The following is a 24,066-nucleotide window of genomic DNA, read 5'->3' on the forward strand; positions in this document are numbered from 1 at the left end:
GATTCCTTTTTTGAATCTGGAGAGCTTAGGGTTTGCAAAATACAATTATGTTTTTCAGTGGACGGGGCATCTCTTTCTTGCTTGGAGTGAATTAAATTTAAGGCCTCTATTCCATCTTCTTCCTCCACCGTGTCACCTGGATTTGTCTGTGGTTCTGGACTCCTTAAAATCAGATCCTCTTCACTTACAGAAACTGTGAGGTCACTGCTGCTGCTCTCACTCTCCACCTCCTGCTCTTCCCACATTTTTCTGCAGGGCTCCCGTGTCTCTGGGTCCCGGCGAGGAGGATGATCTGTAACGGGGACATGAACAGATTACTGATCACTGATTTCAGGCAGCAGCAAGGGGTAAGACGTCCTACCTCCCAGAGCAGAGCTGCTCATCCGTTAGAGACGTGTAGAAACAATCCACAGCGAACTACAGTATTTTAAGACCCATGAAAAATATTTTAAAAATATCACAGTGGGTTTAAAAATCAGAGAATTTGCTTGCAAAAATATTTCCATGTACATAGTTAAGAACTCATTAGAATGGAATTTGTTGGCAAAGTCACTACTTTGTTTTTTGACAGATACAATTAGACAGTATTTTGTATTCTTACATAAGACCATCACCACCCAAAAAACTAAATACCAACAAAAATCAGCAAACCATTTCAGCCTCTCACCCCACCTGAGGAAGCTTCCCAGGCAGGATGCTTCTCTTGAGAACGCTCGTTTTCAGATGCACTGTATTCTGAGCCTGACGGCGGAGAGATTGGAGGTCTGGCTCTTTCTTCCTCGACTTCAATATGCTCCTGTGTCAATATTTCTCCCTCTGATCCCTCTGATCTGCTGGAACTGTCACACTTTAAATCAGTGGTTCTGTTCTCTGGACTTAATCTCTCCTGTAATGGGGAATGGAGTTCGGCAGACTTTCTGCCTTCAGATAAATTACTCTTGCCCTGACGTGCGTTGCTTCCTATCTCCAAGCAATGAGTTTGTTCCTCCTCAGACAATGCGCTGGCTGTGACTGGCGTTTTCTCACCCATCTGAAGAGATGTCTTTCCATCTATTCTGTCAGACTTATTTAAGCACTGTGTGTCACTATGAGTTTGTACTACATAGCTGTCTGTCACATTACTGCTCCGGGCTGTCTGTTGGTGTGAATGTGGGTCGGGAATTGAAGAGTTCTTTGTGGGTTGGGGAGATTTCTGCTCTGTACTGAAATCTCCAACGCCTGAGACGGCTGACATTTGGCGGCCCATAAAGATTGTTGCTGGTTGATACAATCCTCTTGACGCTGCGGTCCCTGAGTTAATTTCTGTTGGCATTACAACCTGCAGCACCAAAAGACATGAAAATTAAACAGGCTGTATATGAACAATGATTATTTAGGTTGTTTTCAGAAATGAAATTAGGTCAGGAAGCAGGACCAATGAAAGCAACACCTACCATGTTCTATAAAACTCATGGCTTCCTACAAAATGAATGACCAAAAAACAGTACAGTCCACACTATTTAATTGTAATAACAATACTGGTTCACAAAGCAAATATTGTCAGGGAACTATGGAATCTGTATTTTTCAAAAAGAGATACATACGTTGCATTGTACAGCTATGTGAATGTATTTAATGCCACTGAACTGTACACTCAAACATGGTTAAAATGGTAAATTTTCTGTTATGTATACTTTACCACAATTAAAAAAATAAACTTTGAGTTCCAACCACTTTCCACAGAGAAGTGGATTTGATGAAGCTAAAGAGGTACTTGAACAAAAAAAAACGGGGGCATATAAAGGACTATTGGGGGTTTCAAAACTCTATTTCTAGTAGTGTGTGTAATATTTAAAAACTTGCAATAATCACATATTCAAGACTGCATTAAAACATACTGCATATGTGCAAAATAATCTAATTTCCTGTCAAACTGAAAATAATAGCAGTTTTTTTCTGAACAACTTCAAGTAATTTTAAAGACATTTAAAGCAATTTAAATTCATTGGCATGTCTATGGGGAGAATGAGCATTGTCTCTTCCTTAAAAAGAGAGAGAGGAGGGGACGAGGGTGGATGGGAAAGAGAAACAGAAGCAACTGGTTCAGCGGCTTGATCAAGGACACACAATGGGAAGCAGAACTGGAAGTAACAATCATAAAGCCTTGAAGAAGTTAAGTGTTTTTCTTCCAAAGGGACCAAAGCATCTCCACATACATAATAGCATTTAGTCCACAGAGCACTATAGGTTGATGGGGAGATGCATCTGCACCCCTCCTCTGCAGATGGAAAAACTGAGGCCAAAATTTTCAGAGAAAATGTCATTCACATAGCTGAAACAGAATCTAGGTCTTACTTCTCTTCAAACATACTGTCTCTTCTATTTCTAAAGATAAAACAAACAACTTTGAAGCAAAAACAAATGAAAAGGGATGTCAGAGAAATGGCGGAATAAGGACCTCTCAAAATTCTCTGCTCTGTTAAAGAAACAATAACAGTGGAAAACATCTTCAGAATAACTTTTCAGAACTCTGGAAATTAACTAAAGGCTTGCAGCAATCTGAGGAACATTTATTCAAGAAAAGTAACTGAATCTTGATAAGAACAGCAGCACTTCACGGTGTTTTAACTTGCCCTATTCCCATTTCCCCCTCCTCCAGTCTGCAGTAACCTTGAAAATCAGCAGCCTGTAATCACAGCCTGTAAACCAGCACCCTTATAGACACTGAAAGGAGTGGAAAAGGATTGGAACTCTTTCAAAGCTCCATTCCCAGAGAACTGACATTATTTGACCTGTCTAGTAGCTCCCTGGAAGACCATCCTCACAAGACTGTCTTTATTTGACCTGACTTGGAGCTCACACAGCGCGAACAGCCTTTCACCGGAGGTTATTTGTCAAAAATAAGCAGAGGCAAAATGTTTAACATCAAGGCTGCCTAAGGCAGTGGATAACAGCTGGGCAAACAATAGGCTAACTAAGATAACTTAAAAGGAAAAGCTGGTGAATGAGCTGTCCACAGGAGGCTTTGAAAAGCTCCAGCATATTCCTGGAAACCTAGACTGTGGGCATGCTCAATAGAAGTCCTGAGGGGGCGTTGGTTCTGGAAGGAGAGAGATTTGCGGCCTGTGCATGCGCAGTTCACTGCCCGGGCTGTCCGGCTCCGGCCGTGGCAGTTCCGCACCAGCACGACTTCGGCGCCGGACCCAGTTTCCCGCCACCTGACCATGCTCCTGCGAGATGCCCCACCTCACTGTCACTTGGAGTTTTGTGGGGGTCAGGCGTCCAAGAAGATTGAGGTTTGCTTGATACGTGGCGTGTGCGAGACTCCTGAGGACGACTCCAGAACCATGGGCCTCCGGCATCCAGGTCATTGAGATTCCACATAAAAGTGACATCATACGATATTTGTCTTTGTCTGACTTACTTAATGAACTTTTTATGAACAGCATCCATGTGGCTGACAGGGTCTTGGTGCTCCAGCCGGGTGTCAGGCCTGAGCCTCTGAGGTGGGAGAGCCAAGTTTAGGACACTGGACCACCAGAGACTTCCCAGCCCCACGTAGTATCAATCGGTGAGAGCTCTCCCAGAGATCTCCGTCTCAACGCTAAGACCCAGCTCCACTTAACGACCAGCAAGCTCCAGTGCTGGACACCCCATGCCAAACAACTAGCAAGACAGGAACACAACCCCACCCATTAGCAGAGAGGCTGCCTAAAATCATAAAAAGTTCACAGATACCCCAAACCACACCATCAGATGCGGTCCTGCCCACCAAAAATATAAGAATCAGCCTCATCCACCAGAACACAGGCACAAGTCTCCTCCACCAGGAAGCCTACACAACCTACTGAACCAACCTTAGCCACTGGGGACAGACACCAAAAACAACAGGAACTATGAACCCGCAGCCTGAGAAAAGGAGACCCCAAACACAGTAAGTTAAGCAAAATGAGAAGACAGAGAAGTATACAGCAGATGAAGGAGCAAGGTAAAAACTCCACCAGACCAAACAAATGAAGAGGAAATAGACAGTCTACCTGAAAAACGATTCAGAGTAATGATAGTAAAGATGATCCAAAATCTTGGAAATACAATGGAGAAAATACAAGAAACGTTTAACAAGGACACAGAAGAACGAAAGAGAAAACAAACAATGATGAACAACACAATAAATGAAATTAAAAATTCTCTATAAGAAATCAACAACAGAATAACTGAGGCACAAGAACGGATAAGTGACCTGGAAGATAAAATAGTGGCAATAACTACCACAGAGCAGAATAAAGAAAAAAGAATGAAAAGAATTGAGGACAGTCTCAGAGACCTCTGGGACATTACACACACCAACATTCAAATTATAGGGGTCTCAGAAGAAGAAGAGAAAAAGAAAGGGAATGAGAAAATATTTGAACAGATTATTGTTGAAAACTTCCCTAATATGGGAAAGGAAATAGTCAATCAATTACAAGAAGCACATAGAGTCCCATACAGGATAAATCCAAGGAGAAACACACCAAGACACATATTAATCAAACTATCAAAAATTAAGTAAAAAGAAAAAATATTAAAAGCAGCAAGGGAAAAGCAACAAATAACACACAAGGGAATCCCCATAAGGTTAACAGCTGATCTTTCAGCAGAAACTTTGCAAGCCAGAAGGGAGTGGCAGGACATATATAAAGCGATGAAAGGGAAAAACCTACAACCAAGATTACTCTACCCAGCAAGGATCTCATTCAGATTTGATGGAGAAATTAAAAGCTTTACAGACAAGCAAAAGTTAAGAGAATTCAGCACCACCAAACCAGCTTTACAACAAATGCTAAAGGAACTACTCTAGGCAGGAAACACAAGAGAAGGAAAAAACCTACAATAACAAACCCAAAACAATTAAGAAAATGGTAATAGGAACATACATATCGATAATTACCTTAAATGTAAATGGATTAAATGCTTCAACCAAAAGACATAGACTGGCTGAATGGATACAGAAACAAGACCCATATATATGCTGTCTGCAAGAGACCCACTTCAGACCTAGGGCACATACAGACTGAAAGTGAGGGGATGGAGAAAGATATTTCATGCAAATGGAAATCAAAAGAAGGCTGCAGTAGCAATTCTCTTATCAGACAAAACAGACTTTTAAATAAAGACTATTACAAGAGACAAAGAAGGACACTACATAATAATCAAGGGATCAATCCAAGAAGAAGATATAACAATTGTAAATATTTATGCACCCAACATAGGAGCACCTCAATACATAAGGTAAATGCTAACAGCCATAAAAGGGGAAATCGACAGTAACACAATAATAGTAGGGGACTTTAACACCCCACTTTCACCAATGGACAGATCATCCAAAATGAAAATAAATAAGGAAACACAAGCTTTAAATGATACATTAAACAAGATAGACTTAATTGATATTTATAGGACATTCCATCCCAAAACAACAGAATACACTTTCTTCTCAAATGCTCATGGAACATTCTCCAGGATAGATCATATCTTGGGTCACAAATCAAGCCTTGGTAAATTTAAGAATATTGAAATTGTGTCAAGTATCTTTTCCGACCACAATGCTATGACTAGATATCAATTACAGGAAAAAAACTGTAAAAAAACCCACAAACACATGAAGGCTAAACAATATACGACTAAATAACCAAGAGCTCACTGAAGAAATCAAAGAGGAAATCAAAAAATACCTAGAAACAAATGACAATGAAAACACGACAACCCAAAACCTATGGGATGCAGCAAAAGCAGTTCTAAGAGGGAAGTTTATAGCAATACAATCCTACCTCAAGAAACAAGAAACATCTCAAACAAACAACCTAACCTTACACCTAAAGCAGTTAGAGAGAGAAGAACCAAAAAAACCCCCAAAGTTAGCAGAAGGAAAGAAATCATAAAGATCAGATCAGAAATAAATGAAAAGGAAATGAAGGAAACAAGAGCAAAGATCAACAAAACTAAAAGCTGGTTCTTTGAGAAGATAAACAAAATTGATAAACCATAGGCCAGACTCATCAAGAAAAAAAGGGAGAAGACTCAAATCAACAGTTAGAAATGAAAAAGGAGAAGTAACAACTGACACTGAAGAAATACAAAAGATCATTAGAGATTACTACAAGCAACTATACACCAAAAAAATGGACAACCTGGAAGAAATGGACAAACTCTTAGAAAAGCACAACCTTCCGAGACTGAACCAGGAAGAAATAGAAAATATAAACAGACCAATCACAAACACTGAAACTGAAACTGTGATTAAAAATCTTCCAACAAACAAAAGCCCAGGACCAGATGGCTTCACAGGCGAATTCTATCAAACATTTAGAGAAGAGCTAAATCCTTCTCAAACTCTTCCAAAATATAGAAGAGGGAGGAACACTCCCAAACTCATTCTATGAGGCCACCATCTCCCTGATACCAAAACCAAACGAATATGTCACAAAAAAAGAAAACTACAGGCCAATATCACTGATGAACACAGATGCAAAAATCCTCAACAAAACACTAGCAAACAGAATCCAACAGCACATTAAAAAGATCATACACCATGATCAAGTGGGGTTTATCCCAGGAACGGCAAGGATTCTTCAATATATGCAAATCAATCAATGTATATACACCATATTAACAAATTGAAGGATAAAAACCATATGATAATCTCAATAGATGCAGAAAAAGCTTTCAACAAAATTCAACACCCATTTATGATAAAAGCTCTCCAGAAAGTAGGCATAGAGGGAACGTACCTCAACATAATAAAGGCCATATATGACAAACCCACAGCCAACATCGTTCTCAATGGTGAAAAACTGAAACCATTTTCACTAAGATCAGAAACAAGACAAGGTTGCCCACATTCACCACTATTATTCAACATAATTTTGGAAGTTTTAGCCACAGCAATCAAAGAAAAAGAAATAAAAGGAATCCAAATTGGAAAAGAAAAAGTAAAACTGTCACTGTTTGCAGATGATATGATACTATACATAGAGAATCCTAAAGATGCTAAGGTGCTACCAGAAAACTACTAGAGCTAATCAATGAATTTGGTAAAGTAGCAGGATACAAAATTAATGCACAGAAATCTCTTGCATTCCTACACACTAACGATATCTGACAGAAATGATATCTGAAATATCTGAAAGAGAAATTAAGGAAACACTCTCATTTACCACTGCAACAAAAAGAATAAAATACCTAGGAATAAACCTACCTAAGGAGACAAAAGACCTGTATACACAAAAGACCTGTATACACTATAAGACAGTGATGAAAGAAATTAAAGATGATACAAACAGATAGACAGATATACCATGTTCATGGATTGGAAGAATCAACATTGTGAAAATGACTATACTACACAAAGCAATCTACAGATTCAAGGCAATCCCTATCAAACTACCATTTTTCACAGAACTAGAACAAAAACTTTCACAATTTGTATGGAAACACAAAAGACCACAAATAGCCAAAGCGATCCTGAGAAAGAAAAACAGAGCAGGAGCACTCAGGTTCCCTGACTTCAGACTATACTACAAAGCTACAGTAATCAAGGCCGTATGGTACTGGCACAAAAACAGAAATATAGATCAACGGAACAGGATAGAAAGCCCAGAGATAAACCCACGCACATATGGTCACCTTATCTTTGATAAAGGAGGCCAGAATATACAATGGAGAAAAGACAGCCTCTTCAATAAGTGGTGCTGGGAAAACAGGACAGCTACATGTAAAAGAATGAAGTTACAACACCCCCTAATACCATACACAAAAATAAACTCAAAATGGATTAAAGCCCTAAATGCAAGGCTAGACATTATAAAACTCTTAGAGGAAAACATAGGCAGAACACTCTATGACATAAATCACAGCAAGATCCTTTCTGAGCCACCTCCTAGAGAAATGGAAATAAAAACAAAAATAAACAAATGGGACCTAATGAAACTTAAAAGCTTTTGCACAGCAAAGGAAACCATAAACAAGACGAAATGACAACCCTCAGAATGGGAGAAAATATTTGCAAACGAATCAATGGACAAAGGATTAATCTCCAAAATATATAAAGAGCTCATGCAGCTCAATATCAAAAAAACAAACAACCCAATCCAAAAATGGGCAGAAGACCTAAACAGACATTTCTCCAAAGAAGATATACAGATTGCCAACAAACACATGAAAGGATGCTCAACATCACTAATCATTAGAGAACTGCAAATCAAAACTACAATGAGGTATCACCTCACACCAGTCAGAATGGCCATCATCAAAACATCTACAAACAATAAATGTTGGAGAGGGCGTGGAGAAAAGGGAACCCTCTTGCAGGGTTGGTGGGAATGTAAATTGATGCAGCCACTATGGAGAACAATATGGAGGTTCCTTAAGAAACTAAAAATAGAACTACCATATGACCCAGCAATCCCACTACTGGGCATATACCCTGAGAAAACCATAATTCAAAAAGAGTCATGTACCACAATGTTCATTGCAGTACTATATACAATAGCCAGGACATGGAAGCAACCTAAATGTCCATCGACAGATGAATGGATAAAGAAGATGTGGTACATATATACAATGGAATATTACTCAGCCATAAAAAGAAACAAAATTGAGTTATTTGTAGTGAGGTGGATGGACCTAGAGTCTGTCATACGGAGTGAAGTAAGTCAGAAAGAGAAAAACAAATACCGTATGCTAACACATATATATGGAATCCAAAAAATAAAAATAAAAAAATGGTTCTGATGAACCTAGGGGCAGGAGAGGAATAAAGATGCAGATGTAGAGAATGAACTTGAGGACATGGGGAGGGGGAAGGGTAAGCTGGGACGAAGTGAGAGAGTGGCATGGACATATATACACTACCAAATGTAAAATAGATAGCTAGTGGGAAGCAGCTGCATAGCACAGGGAGATCAGCTCGGTGCTTTGTGACCACCCAGAGGGGTGGGATAGGGAGGTTGGGAGGGAGACACAAGAGGGAGGGGATATGGGGATATATGTGTACATATAGCTGATTCACTTTGTTATACAGCAGAAACTAACACAACATGGTAAAACAATTATACTCCAATAAAGATGTTAAAAAAAAAAAAAATAGAAAAGTCCTGAGAAGGGCCTAAGCTGTCACCTCAGGCTTACCTTTCAAGGTAAGCTCTGGGCGAGCACTGACATGAAGGCTAAGGTGGAGCTGTAAACTGCCTGGATGACTGCCAAAGCCCCTTGGCAAAGACTGTGAGAATTACAGGTTTCAGGCATTTGAAGAAAGCTCTGTCTAATCATTAGCTGGTTACTAAGCTAACTGAACAGAAACTTCAGTGACCACACATGACGCAAAATACAGACTTTACACAATTCAGAAAATCACTAAGCAAGCAAACAAAAACAATAAACTCTAGGAAGGGGTAAATCTGACGTTCATTTTATTATTTAAAATGTCCAAAAGTTAACAAAAAATTATGAGATGTTAAGAGAAACAAGAAGGTATGATCCATACACAGGAGGAAAAAAAGCAGTCAATAGAAACTATCCCTGAAATCCTGAGGAAAAAGAACAAAGCAGGAGACATAACCCTCCCAGACTTCAGACAATGCTACAAAGCTACGGTAATCAAAATGGCCTGGTATTGGCACAAAAACAGACACATGGATCAATCTAACAGAATAGAGAGCCTAGAAATAAACCCACACACCTACAGTCAATTAATCTTCAACACAGGAGGCAAGAATACACACTGGGAAAAAGCAAGTGGTGTTGGAAAAGTTGGACAGCCGCATGTAAATCAATGAAGTTAGAACACACTCTCACACCATACACAAAAATAAACTCAACATGGCTTAAAGACTTAAACATAAGACATGACACCATAAAACTCCTAGAAGAGAACATAGGCAAAACATTCTCTGACATAAATCCTACAAATGTCTTCTTAGGTCACTCTCCTCAGGCAATAGAAATAAAAACAAAAATAAACAAATGGGACCTAATCAAACTAACAAGCTTTTGCACAGCAAAGGAAACCATAAACAAAATGAAAAGACAACCTATGGAATGGGAGAAAATATTTGCAAATGATGCGACTGACAAGGACTTAATTTCCAAAATATACAAACAGCTCATACAACTTAACAACAAAAAACCAAACAACCCTATTGAAAAATGGGCAGAAGACCTAAATAGACTTTTTTCCAAAGAAGAAATACCAATGGCCAATAGGCATATGAAAAGATGCTCAATATCGCTAATTATTAGAGAAATGCAAATCAAAACTACAGTGAGGTACCACTTCACACCAGTCAGAATGGCCATCATTAAAAAGTCTACAAATAGGGCTTCCCTGGTGGCGCAGTGGTTAAGAATCTGCCTGCCAATGCAGGGGACACGGGTTCGAGCCCTGGTCTGGGAAGATCCCACATGCCGCGGAGCAACCAAGCCCGTGAGCCACAACTACTGAGCTTGCGTGTCTGGAGCTTGTGCTCCGCAATGGGAGAGGCCACGACAGTGAGAGGCCCGCGCACCGCGACGAAGAGAGGCCCCCGCTCGCCGCAACTGGAGAAAGCCCTCGCACAGAAACGAAGACCCAACACAGCCAAATATAAATAAATAAATAAATGAATAAATAAATTTATTAAAAAAAAAAAAAAGAAAATAAAGCTTTAAAAAAAAAAAAAAAGTCTACAAATAACAAATGCTGGAGAGGGTGTGGAGAAAAGGGAACCCTCCTACACTGTTGGTGGGAAGGTAAGTTGGTGTAGCCACTATGGAAAACAGTATGGAGGTTCCTCAGAAAATTAAAAATAGAATTACCATATGATCCATCAATCCCACTCCTGGGCATATATCTAGATAAAACTATAATTCAAAACGACACATGCACCCCTGTGTTCATAGCAGCACTGTTCACAATAGCCAAACCATCTAAATGTCCACTGACAGATGAATGGGTAAAGAGTATGTGGTATATATATACAATGGAATACTACTCAGCCGTAAAAAAACAACAAAATAATGCCATTTGTAGCAACATGGATGAACCTAGAAATTATCATACTAAGTAAAGTAAATCAGACAAAGACAAATACCACAGTCTCACTTATATGTGAAATCTAAAATATGACACAAATGAAACTACCTATGAAACAGGAACAGACTCACAGATATAGAGAATAGACTTGTGGTTGCAAAGGCGGAGGGAAGGTGGGTTTGGGATGGAGTGGGAGTTTGGGATTAGCAGATGCAAACTAGTATATATAGAATGGATAAACAACAAGGACCTACTTATAGCACAGGGAACTATATTCAATATCCTGTGATAAACCATAATGGAAAAGAATATAAAAAAGAATGTATATATGTAGAACTGAATCACTTTGCTGTACAGTAGAAATTAACACAATACTGTAAATCAACTATACTTCAATTCTAAAAAAATTTTTTTAAATAAAAATTAAAGAAATTATCCCTGAGGAAGCCCAAATGTTGGACTTACTAGACAAAGGCTTTAAATTAGCTATTTTAAACATGTTCAAAGAACTAAAGGAAATCATGTCTAAAAGAACTAAGGGAAAGTATGGGAAAAATGTCCAAATAGAGATGATTAATAAAGAGATAGAAATTATTTAAAAAACAGAACCAAACAGAAATTCTGCAGTTGAAAAGTATAGTCACCAGAATGAAAAATTCACTAGAGGGGCTCAGCAGCAGATATGAACAGGCAGAAGAAAGAATCAACATACTTAAATACAGGTCAATTATGATTATCTAGACTGAGGAAAGGAAAGAAAAAATAATGAAGAGCAATGAACAGAACCTCAGAGACCTGTGGGATACCACTAAGCATACCAACATATGCATAATGAAAGTCTCAGAAGAAGAAAAAGAAAGACACTATAATTTTGAAGAAATAATAGTGAAATCTCCCCAAATGTAATGAAAAACATTAATTTACACATCCAAGAAGCTCAACAAAGTCCAAGTGTAATAAATTCAAAGAGATCCTCACCTAGACATATCATAATCCAACTACTGAAAGCCAAAAAAAGAGAATCTTGAAAGCAAAAACAGAGAAGTGACTCCTCACATAAAAGGGATCCTCAATAAGAGTAACAGGTGACTTATCATCAGAAACTGTGGAGGCCAGTAGGCAGTAAGATAACACAATCAAAGCACTGAAAGAAAGAGACTATCAGTCAAGAATTCTTTTTTTTTTTTTTAATTTTTATTTATTTATTTATTTATTTATGGCTGTGTCGGGTCTTCGTTTCTGTGCGAGGGCTTTCTCCAGTTGCGGCAAGCGGGGGCCACTCTTCATCACGGTGCGCGGGCCTCTCACTATCGCGGCCTCTCTTGTTGGCGAGCACAGGCTCCAGACGCGCAGGCTCAGTAATTGTGGCTCACGGGCCTAGTTGCTCCGTGGCATGTGGGATCTTCCCAGACCAGGGCTCGAACCCGTGTCCCCTGCATTGGCAGGCAGATTCTCAACCACTGTGCCACCAGGGAAGCCCCAGTCAAGAATTCTATAGCCACCAAAATGTTCCTTCAAAAATGAATGAGAGGGGACTTCCCTGGTGGGGCAGTGGTTGAGAATCTGCCTGCCAATGCAGGGGACACGGGTTCGAGCCCTGGTCTGGGAAGATCCCACATGCCGCGGAGCAACTGGGCCCGTGAGCCGTAATTACTGAGCCTGCGCGTCTGGAGCCTGTGCTCCGCAACAAGAGAGGCCGCGATAATGAGAGGCCCGCGCACCGCGATGAAGAGTGGCCCCCACTTGCCGCAACTAGAGAAAGCCCTCGCACAGAAACAAAGACCCAACACAGCCATAAAAATAAATAAATAAATAAGTAAAAATTGAAAAAAAAAACCCAAAAAAAAGTTAAAAAAAAAAAAATGAACGAGAGGAACTCCCCTGGTGGTCCAGTGGTTAAGACTCTGCACTTCCACTGCAGGGGGCACTGGTCGGGGAACTAAGATCCCACATGCCGTGCAGCACTGCCAAAAAAAAGGTGAAATTAAGGCGCTCCTCACTAAACAGAAACGGAATTTGTCAAAACCATACCTTCCCTATATGGAATACTACAAGGAGTCCTTCAGGCTGAAATGAAAGGACACTACACAGTAACTCAAGTCTGCATTAAGAAATAAATAGCACTAGTTAGGGTAACTACACTGGTAAATACGTATTTAACTATGTTGGTACATATAAAAGCATAAATATATATTTTTCATGTAACTATAGTCTTGTCTTTTAAATCATACAGGAGAAAACAAGAAAACATTTTTAATCTTACAGTGCAGTACCTTGAAAAGTACAGTAGTACAGTACAACAGCTGGCATACAGGGGCTGGCATCGAGTGAAAAGGCAAGAAGAGTTACTGACTGGAAGAGGGAGAGGAGGTGGGAGATGGTAGAGCTGAAGGATCGTCAGCAATAGGAGACGGAGGGCAAGCTGCAACTTCACTCATGCCTGACGCTGATGGAACACACGTTTGCATCTTTGAAAGTTCAAAACTTGAAGGTTCGTATGTAGGGAACTTACAGTATATAGAAAACAAAGAGCAAAATGGCAGCTGCAAATCCTACCTTTTTAGTAATTACATTAATTTTAAATGGATTAAGTACTATAATTAAAGCCAGAGACTGACAGAATGGATTTAAAAAAATGATCCAACTATACGCTGTCTAATGAGACTCATTTTAGATTCAAAGACACAAACAGGTTGAAAGCATAGGGGCATAGGGAAGGGAAAAGATATATCAAGAGAGCCCCATGGAAAAAAAATATACTATGCAAACAGTACCAAAAGAAAGCAGAAGTGGCTATGCTAAAATCAGACACAATAGATTTTAAGACTCAAAACTGTTACTAGACACAGAACATTTTACAATGATAAAAGGGTCAATCTGTGAAAAAGATATAACAATTAGAAACATGTAAGTATATCTAACAACAAAGTCCTATCTGAAGCAAAACCCAACAATAATAGTTGGAGACTTAAATACTCTACATTCAATAGTGGATAAAGTAACTAAATAGAAGATCAATAAGGAAACAGAGGACTTGAACCAACTATAAACCAACTAGACCTAACAGACATATAAAGAAGACTCCACCTACCAACAGTAGAATACACAGAATATATATTCTTCTTAAATGTACATGGAACATTCTGCAAGATAGACCCATATGTTAGGCCATAAATCAAGTCTCAATAAATTTAAATGGATTAAAAGAAAGTTCTCTGATGACAACAGAATGAAATTAGAAATCAATAAAAGAAGGAAATCTGGCAAATTCACAAATATGTAGAAATTAAATAAGAAACTCCTAAATAATTAATGGGTCAAAGAAGAAATGACCAGGGAAATTAGAAAACAGTTTGAGATAAATGAAAAGGAAAACACAAGATCCTAAAGCCTATGGGAAGAAATATTTAGAAGGAAATTCAGAGCTGGAAAAGCTTATTAGAAAGAAGAAAGAACTCAAATTAATAACCTAACCTTCCATGCTAAGAAAGTAGAAAAAGAAGAGCAAATTAAATCCAAAGCAAGCAAAAGGAAGGTAATAATAAGATTAGAGCAGAAATAAATGAATTAGAGCATAGAAAAGCTGGAGACAACTGACAAAACCAAATGTTGATTCATTGAAAAGATTCACAGATTGACATACCTTTAGCTAGACTGACCAAGGAAAGAAGACAAATTACTAAAATCAGAAATGAAATTGGTACTTTGTTACCAACCTTACAGATATAAAAAATGTAAGGGAATACTATGAATAATTGTTTGCCAACAAATTAGACAACCTAGACAAATTGGACAAATTCTTAGAAAGACACAGCTACCAAAACTCACCCAAGAAGAAACAGAAAATCTGAATAGGCCTAAAACAAGTTAAGCAATTGAATTAGTAATCAAAAAACTTCCCACAAAGAAAAGCCCAGGACTAGAAGGCTTCACTGGTGAACTCTACCAGACATTTAAAGAAGAATTAACACCAATCCTTCAGAATTAATACCAATCCTTTATAAGCTCTTCCAAAAACAGGTGAGGAAAAAATATTTCACAACTCATTCTATGAGGCCAGCCATAATACCAAAACCAGACAAAGACATCACAAGAAAGAAAACTATAGACCAACACTTCTTATGAATATAGTTGTAAAAATTCTCAACAAAATGTTAGCAAACCAAATTCAGCATAATATACAAGGGATTATATCCCATGACCAAGTAGGACTTTTCCCAGGAACGCAAAGTTAGTTTAACATATGAAAGTTAAGTGATATAATACATCATGTTGATAGAATAAAGAACAAATAAAAAACCCAAATTATTATCTCCATAAACACAGAACAAGCATTAGACAAAATACAACATGTGTTTATGATTTTAAAAAACTCCACAAACTAGGACTAGAAGGGAACTCCCTAACCTGATAAAGTGCATCTATGAAAAACCCACAGCTAACTTCATAGTCAATGGTAAAAGACTGAAAGCTTTCTCTCCCTCAGATCAGAGTTAACATAAGAATGTCTGCTCTTAACACTTCTATTTAACACCATACTACAGATTCTAGCCAGGGCAGTAAGGCAAGAAAAAGAAATGAAAGGCAAACAAGACCAGCATTCTGTGTTCAAGCAACATGAGACTTAAAATTGTTGAGATGGCAATACTCCCAAATTGATTTACACAGTTAATACAAACTCTAGCAAAATCCCAGCGGGCTTTTTTGCAGAAATTGGCAAGCTAATACTAAAATTTATATGGAAATAAAGGAACCCAGAATAGCCAAAACAATTTTCTAAAGAAGAGAAAAGCTGGAAGACGCACACTTCCCAATTTCAAAACTTACTACAAAAACAGGGGTAATTTAGACTGCACTGGCATAAAGACAGGCATACAGATCAATGGAATAGAACTGAGAGTCCAGAAATAAATCCATATATCTACACTCAATGGACTTTTAAAAAGACATTATTGTTAGAGCAGTTTTAGGTTCAAGGCTAGAAGGGGCTGGAATTGTTATTTCTGTTCCTCCATGCAGGAGGCTAGCACCTTCTGGAGCTGGGTTTTTCCTTCCCTCAGGTCAGTGAGGCTCTGGCTAAACAGCTTCTCCTAAGGGCAGACCTTGTTAATAACAGAGCGTTCTGGCTCCTCTCCCCCTTCCCCTCCCTGACAGTCACTGTGAGGACCTGGTAGAACTAGGGGTAAAACTCACAAAAGTGTGGGGGACCCCTGTGGCTGGGTCCCCCGGAGTTTCTCTCGTGGATGTGCCCACACTGAGCCTTGTCAGTCACAGTTCCGGTTTCTCCGTCCGGCACTGCGTCCTGCAGAGGCATCAGCTCTGCTCTGGGAAGCTGTCGCTCTCTCTAGTCATCTCTTGGTCTCTCCAGAGAGAGACAGCATATTGCCCTGGGACCTCACTTCTCTGTCAGATCTAAGAAGAGTTGTTGATTTTCGGTTTGTTCAGCTTTTTACTTGTTAGGATGGAGTGGTGACTTCCAAGTTTCTTACCCATTGGACTGGAAACTGACTACACTGTAATTTTAAGAGCTGCGTATTAACCTCTCCTACAGATGTTCCATAAATTATTTAACCCGTCTTGTTTTCATGGACCTTGGTTTGCTTCCCACCACCTACCCTTCCAAACCATGTGCAATAATTATCCCTGAGTGTATGACTCTCTGCACACGTGAGTAGGACAGCCTCCTAGAAGTCGCTCCGTCAAGACTGCCTTATAGGATACTACTGTCCAAAGAGGCCATTATGTCATTATTAAGAATTTTTCATTATACCACATGGTTTAAACATCAAAATTATATTAATCAACATTCTGATTCATCAGTATAAACAGTATTTGTGACATAATATGTGACCTATTATCAGTAACAAAGAAGTATTAAAACAGGCAAAAATCACCAATTACCACTACCCTAATCTAACAACTACTTTCATTTTTCCTGTACTCAAACAAAAAGTTATTTAAATAGATGGCTCCAAGTGATGGGTTACTGTGGAGAGCTTCAGCTGGCCGTATGCTGAAAGGGACTCGAGTATATACACAATAGTGGTCATTTAGTGAAGACTTGAGGCCAATCAGTGATCAGACTTATGAGTTTGAGGCCTTTGATTTTTCAAGACTGACTTAGGGAGTATTAATGAACTAACTCAGAACAGGGAGTACACCGCAACCCTAAGTACCTGTCTCTTTGTTGGTCTGCTTAAGGCCAAGATATGAAGTCAAACGGTAGGCAGGTCTTAGAAATGAGAAAGCCCCCTGGGGAAGGACAAAGGAAGTGCCCCTGAGTTATTCCTTTCAATCAGTTCCTCTCTAACTTCTATGACCCACTAAGAGAAGCAAAAGACTCCAGGCCCATTCCCAGAGCCAAGAACTGGAGAGAAACAACAAAATCTCAATGGTAACCTGCACAATCAACAAAAATAGCATGTACCCGCGATTTAAATGCTTACAGAACTGCAGAAAGCGAAAACAGTGACCACTTCAAGATGGCACTGTTAACAAAGAGTACTTCCTGAAAACAGAAGCTACAGCTCTCTGTGACGGGAAATAGTTAAATGCCAATTTTGCCAGACTTTTTAGAATACGGAACTCTGGTCCTCAACAAGCTCTAGTAATACACTAATTAATGAGAACATCACATATTAGTGTCTGTAATAAACCAATAAATAAATTGTTTATGGTTTGCCTGATTTGTTTTATCATTCTCTCCCCCCCTACACACATGCATATGTGTATGTGTATATACATACACACCATTTTCTCCTGAACCATCTGAGGCTAACTTGGAGACACCCTGCCCCCTCCCCCTGAACACTCCAGTGTGTACCTCCTAAGCACAGGGACATTCTCTTTCACGAGCAGAGTTCAATGACCAAAATCAGGAAATTTAACATTGATGTATTTTCCATTCTGCAGTCCACATTTAATTGGCACAGTAATGCATACTGCCCCTCCCCCCTCCCCTCTCCCCACTGATAACCATTAGTTTGTTTTCTAATATTTTTTGTGGCTTCTTTCACTTGGCATAACATTTTCACGGTGTCTCCATGTTGTATCAGGTGTAAGTATTCCATTCTCTTTAATGGCTGAATAATATTCTACTGCATGGATATATCATATTTTGTTTATCCATTTGTCAGATGATGGACATCTGAGTTGTTTCCACTTTTCAGCTGTTAAGAACACTGCTGCCATGAACATCTGTGTACAGGATTTTGTGTTGGCATATGTCTTCACCTCTCTTGAGTGTGGAGTTTTTGGGTCATATGGTAACTATGTTGTGAGGACACTGGTACACAATGGTAACATTGTGAGGAACTGTGAACTGTTTTCCAAAGTGGCTACACCATTTTACATTCCCACCAGCAATTATTTAAACTTGCATAACAAAAAATGTACAAGAAACCTGCAAAAATTAATTGCTGCTCGCTATAAGGCAATGCTATGTTTGAAATGGCTCAGACAGCTGCCTCTTTTTTTTTAAATAGTCTGTCATTTTGTTTGCTTAGCAACAGGAAATAGGGTGGTCTTTAACCTTAAAATTCTGAATATTATTTTGTGTCTTCTCAAAGCAGCTTCTGAGCCAGGGAAGCTGAAGAAAAAAATGCTGTGTTTCACATTATTATTGACAGTGGTATAATATTAGGAAATGAAAAGTTTTTGAGAGACAGCTGTTACTGCCAAAGGAAGGAGTATGTGTCAGTGTTTAAGGATCTGACATAATGATGAACTTTTCTATACCTTACTATTACTTTCTAGTAATAGGAAGTAAGTTAAGTATTTAAGGTAAATCTGTAATCCAAGGTTTTAGTTCATTTCTTCCTTTTCCTGTCACAGTTATCCATCTGTACCTCTTAAAAAATACTGGAGAGGAGACGTTACCACTGATACCACAGAAATATAAAGGATCATAAGACTACCATAAACAACTATATGCCAACAAACTGGACAACCAACAAGAAGTGGATAAATTCAAAAAACTCTGAACAGATCAGTTACTAGTAATGAGGTAGAATCAGTAATCAAAAACTTCTCAATAAACAAAAGTCCAGGACCAGAAGGCTTCACTAGTGAATTCTACCAAACATTCAAAGAAGCATACATACCAATCCTTCTCAAACTTTTCCAAAAAAACAGAAAAGGAGGTAACTCTTCCAAACTCATTTTATGAGGCCAGTATTACCCTGATGCTAAAACCAGACAAAGATGCCACAAGAAAAGAAAATTACAGGCCAATATGCTTGATCAACATAGATGCAAAACTCCTAAAAAATATTAGCAAACTGAATTCAACAATATATTTTTTTTTTTTGGCTGTGCCACACGGCTTGTGGAATCTTAGTTCCCTGACTAGGGCTTAAACCCAGGCCATGGCAGTGAAAGCACCAAGTCCTAACCACTGGACCGCCAGGGAATTTCTGACAACATATTAAAAGGATCATATACCACAATCAAGTGGAATTTATTCCAGGGGTACAAGGATGGTTCAATATCTGCAAATCTGTAAATGTGATACACCACATTAAGAAAATGAAGGATAAATATCATATGATCATCTCAATAGATGTAGAAAAAATATGTGACAAAATTCAACATCCATTTAAAATAAAAGTATCAATAAAGCAGGTATAGAGAGAACACACCTCGACATAATGAAAGCCATGTAGGGCAAGCCCATAGCTAACATCATACTCAACGGTGAAAATGAAAGTCTTTCCTCTAAGATCAGGAACAAGACAAGGATTCCCACTCTTGCCATTTTTATTCAATATAGTATTGAAAGTCTTAGCCAGTGCAATTAGGCAAGAAAAAGGAATAAAAGCCATCCACACTGGAAAGGAACAAGTAAAACTGTCACTATTTGCATATGATATGTATTATATATAGAAAACCCTTAAAGACTCAATCAAAAAACTGTTAGAACTAATAACCCAATTCAATAAAGTTACAGAAAACAAAATCAATATGCAAAAATGTTGAGTTTCTATACATGAATAATGAAATATCAGAAAGGGAAATTAACAATCCCATTCATAACTGCATAAGAAATACCTACGAATAAATATAACCAAGGAAGTGAAAGACTACATATTAAAAACTATAAGACATTAATGAAAAAAACTGAAGAAGACACAAATAAATGGAAAGAGATTCTGTGCTCATGGATTAGAAGAATTAATATTGTTAAAATGTCCATACTACTCAAAGCAATCTACAGATTCAATGTAATCCCTATTAAAATTCCAATGAAATTTTTCACAGAAACAAAACAATCTTAAAATTTGTATGGAAATGCAAAAGGCCCAAATAACCAAAGCAATCTTGAGAAAGAAGAGCACAGCTGGAGGCATCATGCGCTTTTATTTTGAAATATATTACAAAGCTACAGTAATTAAAACAGTATGGTATTGGCATAAAAACAGACACATAGATCAATGGAACAGAATAGAGACCACAGAAATAAACCCACACATATGGTCAATTAATTTACAATAAAGGAGCCAAGAATATACAGTAGAAAAAAACCAGTCTCTTCAATAAATGGTGCTGGGAAAACTAGACAGCCACATGCAAAAGAATGAAACTAGATCACCATCTAACACCATATACAAAAATTAACTCAAAATGAATTAAAGACTTGAATGTTTTACAAAATCATAAAACTCCTAGAAGAAAGCATAGGTGGTAAACTCCTTGACATAAGTCCTTGGCAATGATTTTTGAATCTGATACCAGAAGCAAAAGCAACAAGAGCAAAAATAAACAAGTGAGACCAGATCAAACTAAAAAGCTTCTGCACAGAAAAGGAAACCATCAACAAAAAGGCAACCTACTGAATGGCAGGAAAGATTTGCAAATGATATATCTGATAAGGGGCCAATATCCAAAATATATAAAGAACTCATACAACTCAAGAGCAAAAAATTATCTGATTAAAAAATGGGCAGAAAAATCTGAATAGACACTTTTCCAAAGAAGACAGAGATGGCCAAAAAGTACATGAAAACATGCTCAACTTCACTAATCATCAAGGAAATACAACTCAAAACCACAATTACATATCACCTCACACGTTAGAATGACTATTATCAAAAAACAAGAAATAACAAGTGTTGATGAGGATGTGGAGAAAAGGGAACCCTTGTGCACTGTTGGTGGGAATGTAAACCGGTGCAGCCACTATGAAAACAGTATGGAGACTCCTCAAAAAATTAAAAATAGAACTACCATATCAGCCAGCAATTTCACTTCTGGGTATTTAACTGAATAAAATGAAAACACTATCTTGAAAAGATATCTGTACCCCCATGTACACTACAGTATTATTTACAACAGCCAAGATATGGAAGCAATCTAAGTGTCCAATGATGGCTGAATGGATAAAGAAGTGGTAAAAATATACAATGGCATATTATTCTGCTATGAAAAAGAAAATCCTGCCATCTGCAACACCATGGATGGACTTTGAGGCATTATGCTAAGTGAAATAAGTCACACAAATACCATATGATCTCTCTTACATTTGGAATCTAAAACAAACAAACACAAACCAGGTTCATAGATACAAAGAACAGACTGATGATTGCCAGAGGTTGGGGGTGGGGGATGAAAGAAATGGGTACAATTTTTTTTAGTTTAAATAAATTGAAAACATACTGGGAGCTGGGGAAAGTGAGAGCAAAGCAAATGAATACAGTTGAAAATACTTTTAAAATCAGGAGTTCATCTTTACTAGCGGAAAGGGGAGAGGACATGCTGATGGAGCCAGCAGCAAGTTAAGAACTACTGTAATGGTGTCTCAGTTAATAATAACTGCTTACAGTTTTCAAAGCAGGTGGATCTTGAACATTATTGTACTTTGAAAAATATATTTATGTTATACTTCATGTTTTGCAGAATACTGCAGTAATTTTATTTTTTCTTATTATTTTTTCCCCCACAGATGAGGGAATTGGTAAGTATCAAAATAAATGCAGAATGGAAAAATGGAGCTGTCAGACCCAATTTCCAGCTTTTCACACAGTACAATTACTGCTCTTAGTTTCTATGTAAACAAGTCCTTAAGTCACATTGAGAAGATTTCCAAAAATCCCTTAATAAAAATTTACATGTAACAATCCTGAAGGAATTATTTTACTTTATTGTGTGTTATAAACTGAATTGTGCCCCCCCAAATTCTTATGTTGAAGCCCTCCCCCAATGTGACTATATTTGGAAATGGGGCTTGGAAGGAGGTAACTAAAGTTAGTGAGGTCTATTAATCCAACAGACTGATGTCCTTAGAAGAGGAAAAACCCTAGATCTGCCTCTCTCCACACACGTGCACAGAGAAAAGGACACACGAGGACCCAGAGAGAGGACAGTGGTCTGCAAACCAAAGACAGCTCTCACCAGAAACCACCCCAGCTGGCACCTAGATCTTAAGACGTCCAGCCCCCCGAAGCATGAAAAGATAAATTTGTTGTTTAAGCTACCCAGAATGTGCTATTTTGTTATGGCAGCCCAGGCCGACTAAGACACCATGACAATGTGATTTTTAACTCTTCATTTTGCCAATGGGATAGATTCGAGACTCAACCAAATTTTCACAACTGAGGCCAAGAGGAGATGTTACTGGCCACTAAATCCAATAGAGGTTGGAACTACCTACATTTTTAAATGGGTCCATTAAATTCAGGCTTCAAAGGTATGTCCTGTAAGTTATTCTGTATTGTAATCACGCTAAAATCATCTATTATGAGTTGCTACCACCAAGGGCTTTACTTCTCGTTTCCTAATTGGTAGGTAGCCTCTCTGTCCCCACTCCCATAGGTAAGTGGTAGAAAGCCAGGGACACCCTCATATGGCCACCCCAGTGGAGAAGGAAGATGGCTGACGACAGTGACAGTGGGCACAGGGGCAAGAGGATCGCTGAACACGTGCCAAGCACTTACCAGGTGTCAAGCAGACTTCTATTCATTACCTTTTTAAACCCTCAAATCAACCATTGTTATTATACTCACTCCAGCAAGACTTACAAGGTCGGACAATTTGCTCTCAGTCACAGGATCCAAACCCAAATACGAGGATTCCAGTGCCCATCTCTTATGCTGCAATACTCAAAACTGAATGAGTTAAACTCAAATTGTGTTACTAAACCACAGTTTTTTTTGAAAAAAAAAAAATCCCCAATAATGAATCTGAAGTGTATGTCTAATTTCTTACTCAATTCAACCAGTGCAAAATCAGATCTCACTTGATTCAGCTGAACTATTATACCACCAAGGGAGACCATTTCACTCTCTCCCAAGGTTAGCTGAAAATGCAGCATCTAAATGAATAACTGAAATATTTCACATGATATGGCTAGGCTGTTTTTATTTGACCAGGAATTTCTCCCAACTTTCGAGGAGCACTTCACCCATACTACCTTGGAAGGCAGTGTAGCAAGATGGCTAATAACATGGACGCTGAAGCCACATGGTCTGGGTTTGAATTTGGGCTCTGCCTAGCAGTGTAGTCTTGGGCAAGTTAACCAACTTCTTTGAGCCTTCCTCTAAAATGAGGATACGATAGTATCTACTTCCAGGATTGCTGACAGGATTAAATGAGTTGATGAATATGAAGTGCTTAATGCTGCCCCTGACAAAATACGTGTGTAGTCACTGTTCCCCATTGTTAATATTACGATTAGAAGCAGAAGTAACAAGCTGCAGGGTCATTCTCCACGTGACCCTTGCAGGGAGGTTTACAACAGTGGAAGTGGAACTCCCCAACCAGCCTTTAGCCCTGTGATGGAATTCTCTGGTCCTCCACATTCTCCAGCCCTGGCAGAGTATAATCTTTCTGTGAAGTATCCAGCTCACTTCTGCTTTTAGTAGAACATATTTCACAGTGTAAGAGTTCAAAGAAACTTCACAAATCCCACCTCAAGGTTTATGCTCTCATTCACAAATGCCATCTCCACCTCTCCTGGGTGCATATGTTTTGATGTGTCTTTATGTGTATGCTCTAGTCACTGCTGATACAAAAAAGCTGGGGAACAAGAAGGACATGCCTAG

General features: G+C 38.6%; 1 protein-coding gene across 1 annotated transcript in view; it reads right to left on the minus strand.

The window, feature by feature from the left end:
• KIZ (kizuna centrosomal protein) overlaps positions 1–24,066 on the minus strand; it is a 108,896-nt gene that overhangs the window by 64,233 nt on the left and 20,597 nt on the right. The window contains exons 5-6 of the mRNA XM_082431744.1: positions 673–1,318; positions 1–292 (exon numbers count right to left, since the gene is read on the minus strand). The exon at positions 1–292 is cut by the window's left edge and continues 24 nt beyond it. Coding sequence (XP_082287870.1) covers positions 1–292; positions 673–1,318 — 938 coding nt within the window. The remainder of the gene's footprint in view (positions 293–672; positions 1,319–24,066) is intronic.

Source organism: Balaenoptera physalus (genome assembly GCF_965194825.1).
Source record: "Balaenoptera physalus genome assembly, chromosome: 16".
NCBI lineage: Eukaryota > Metazoa > Chordata > Mammalia > Artiodactyla > Balaenopteridae > Balaenoptera > Balaenoptera physalus.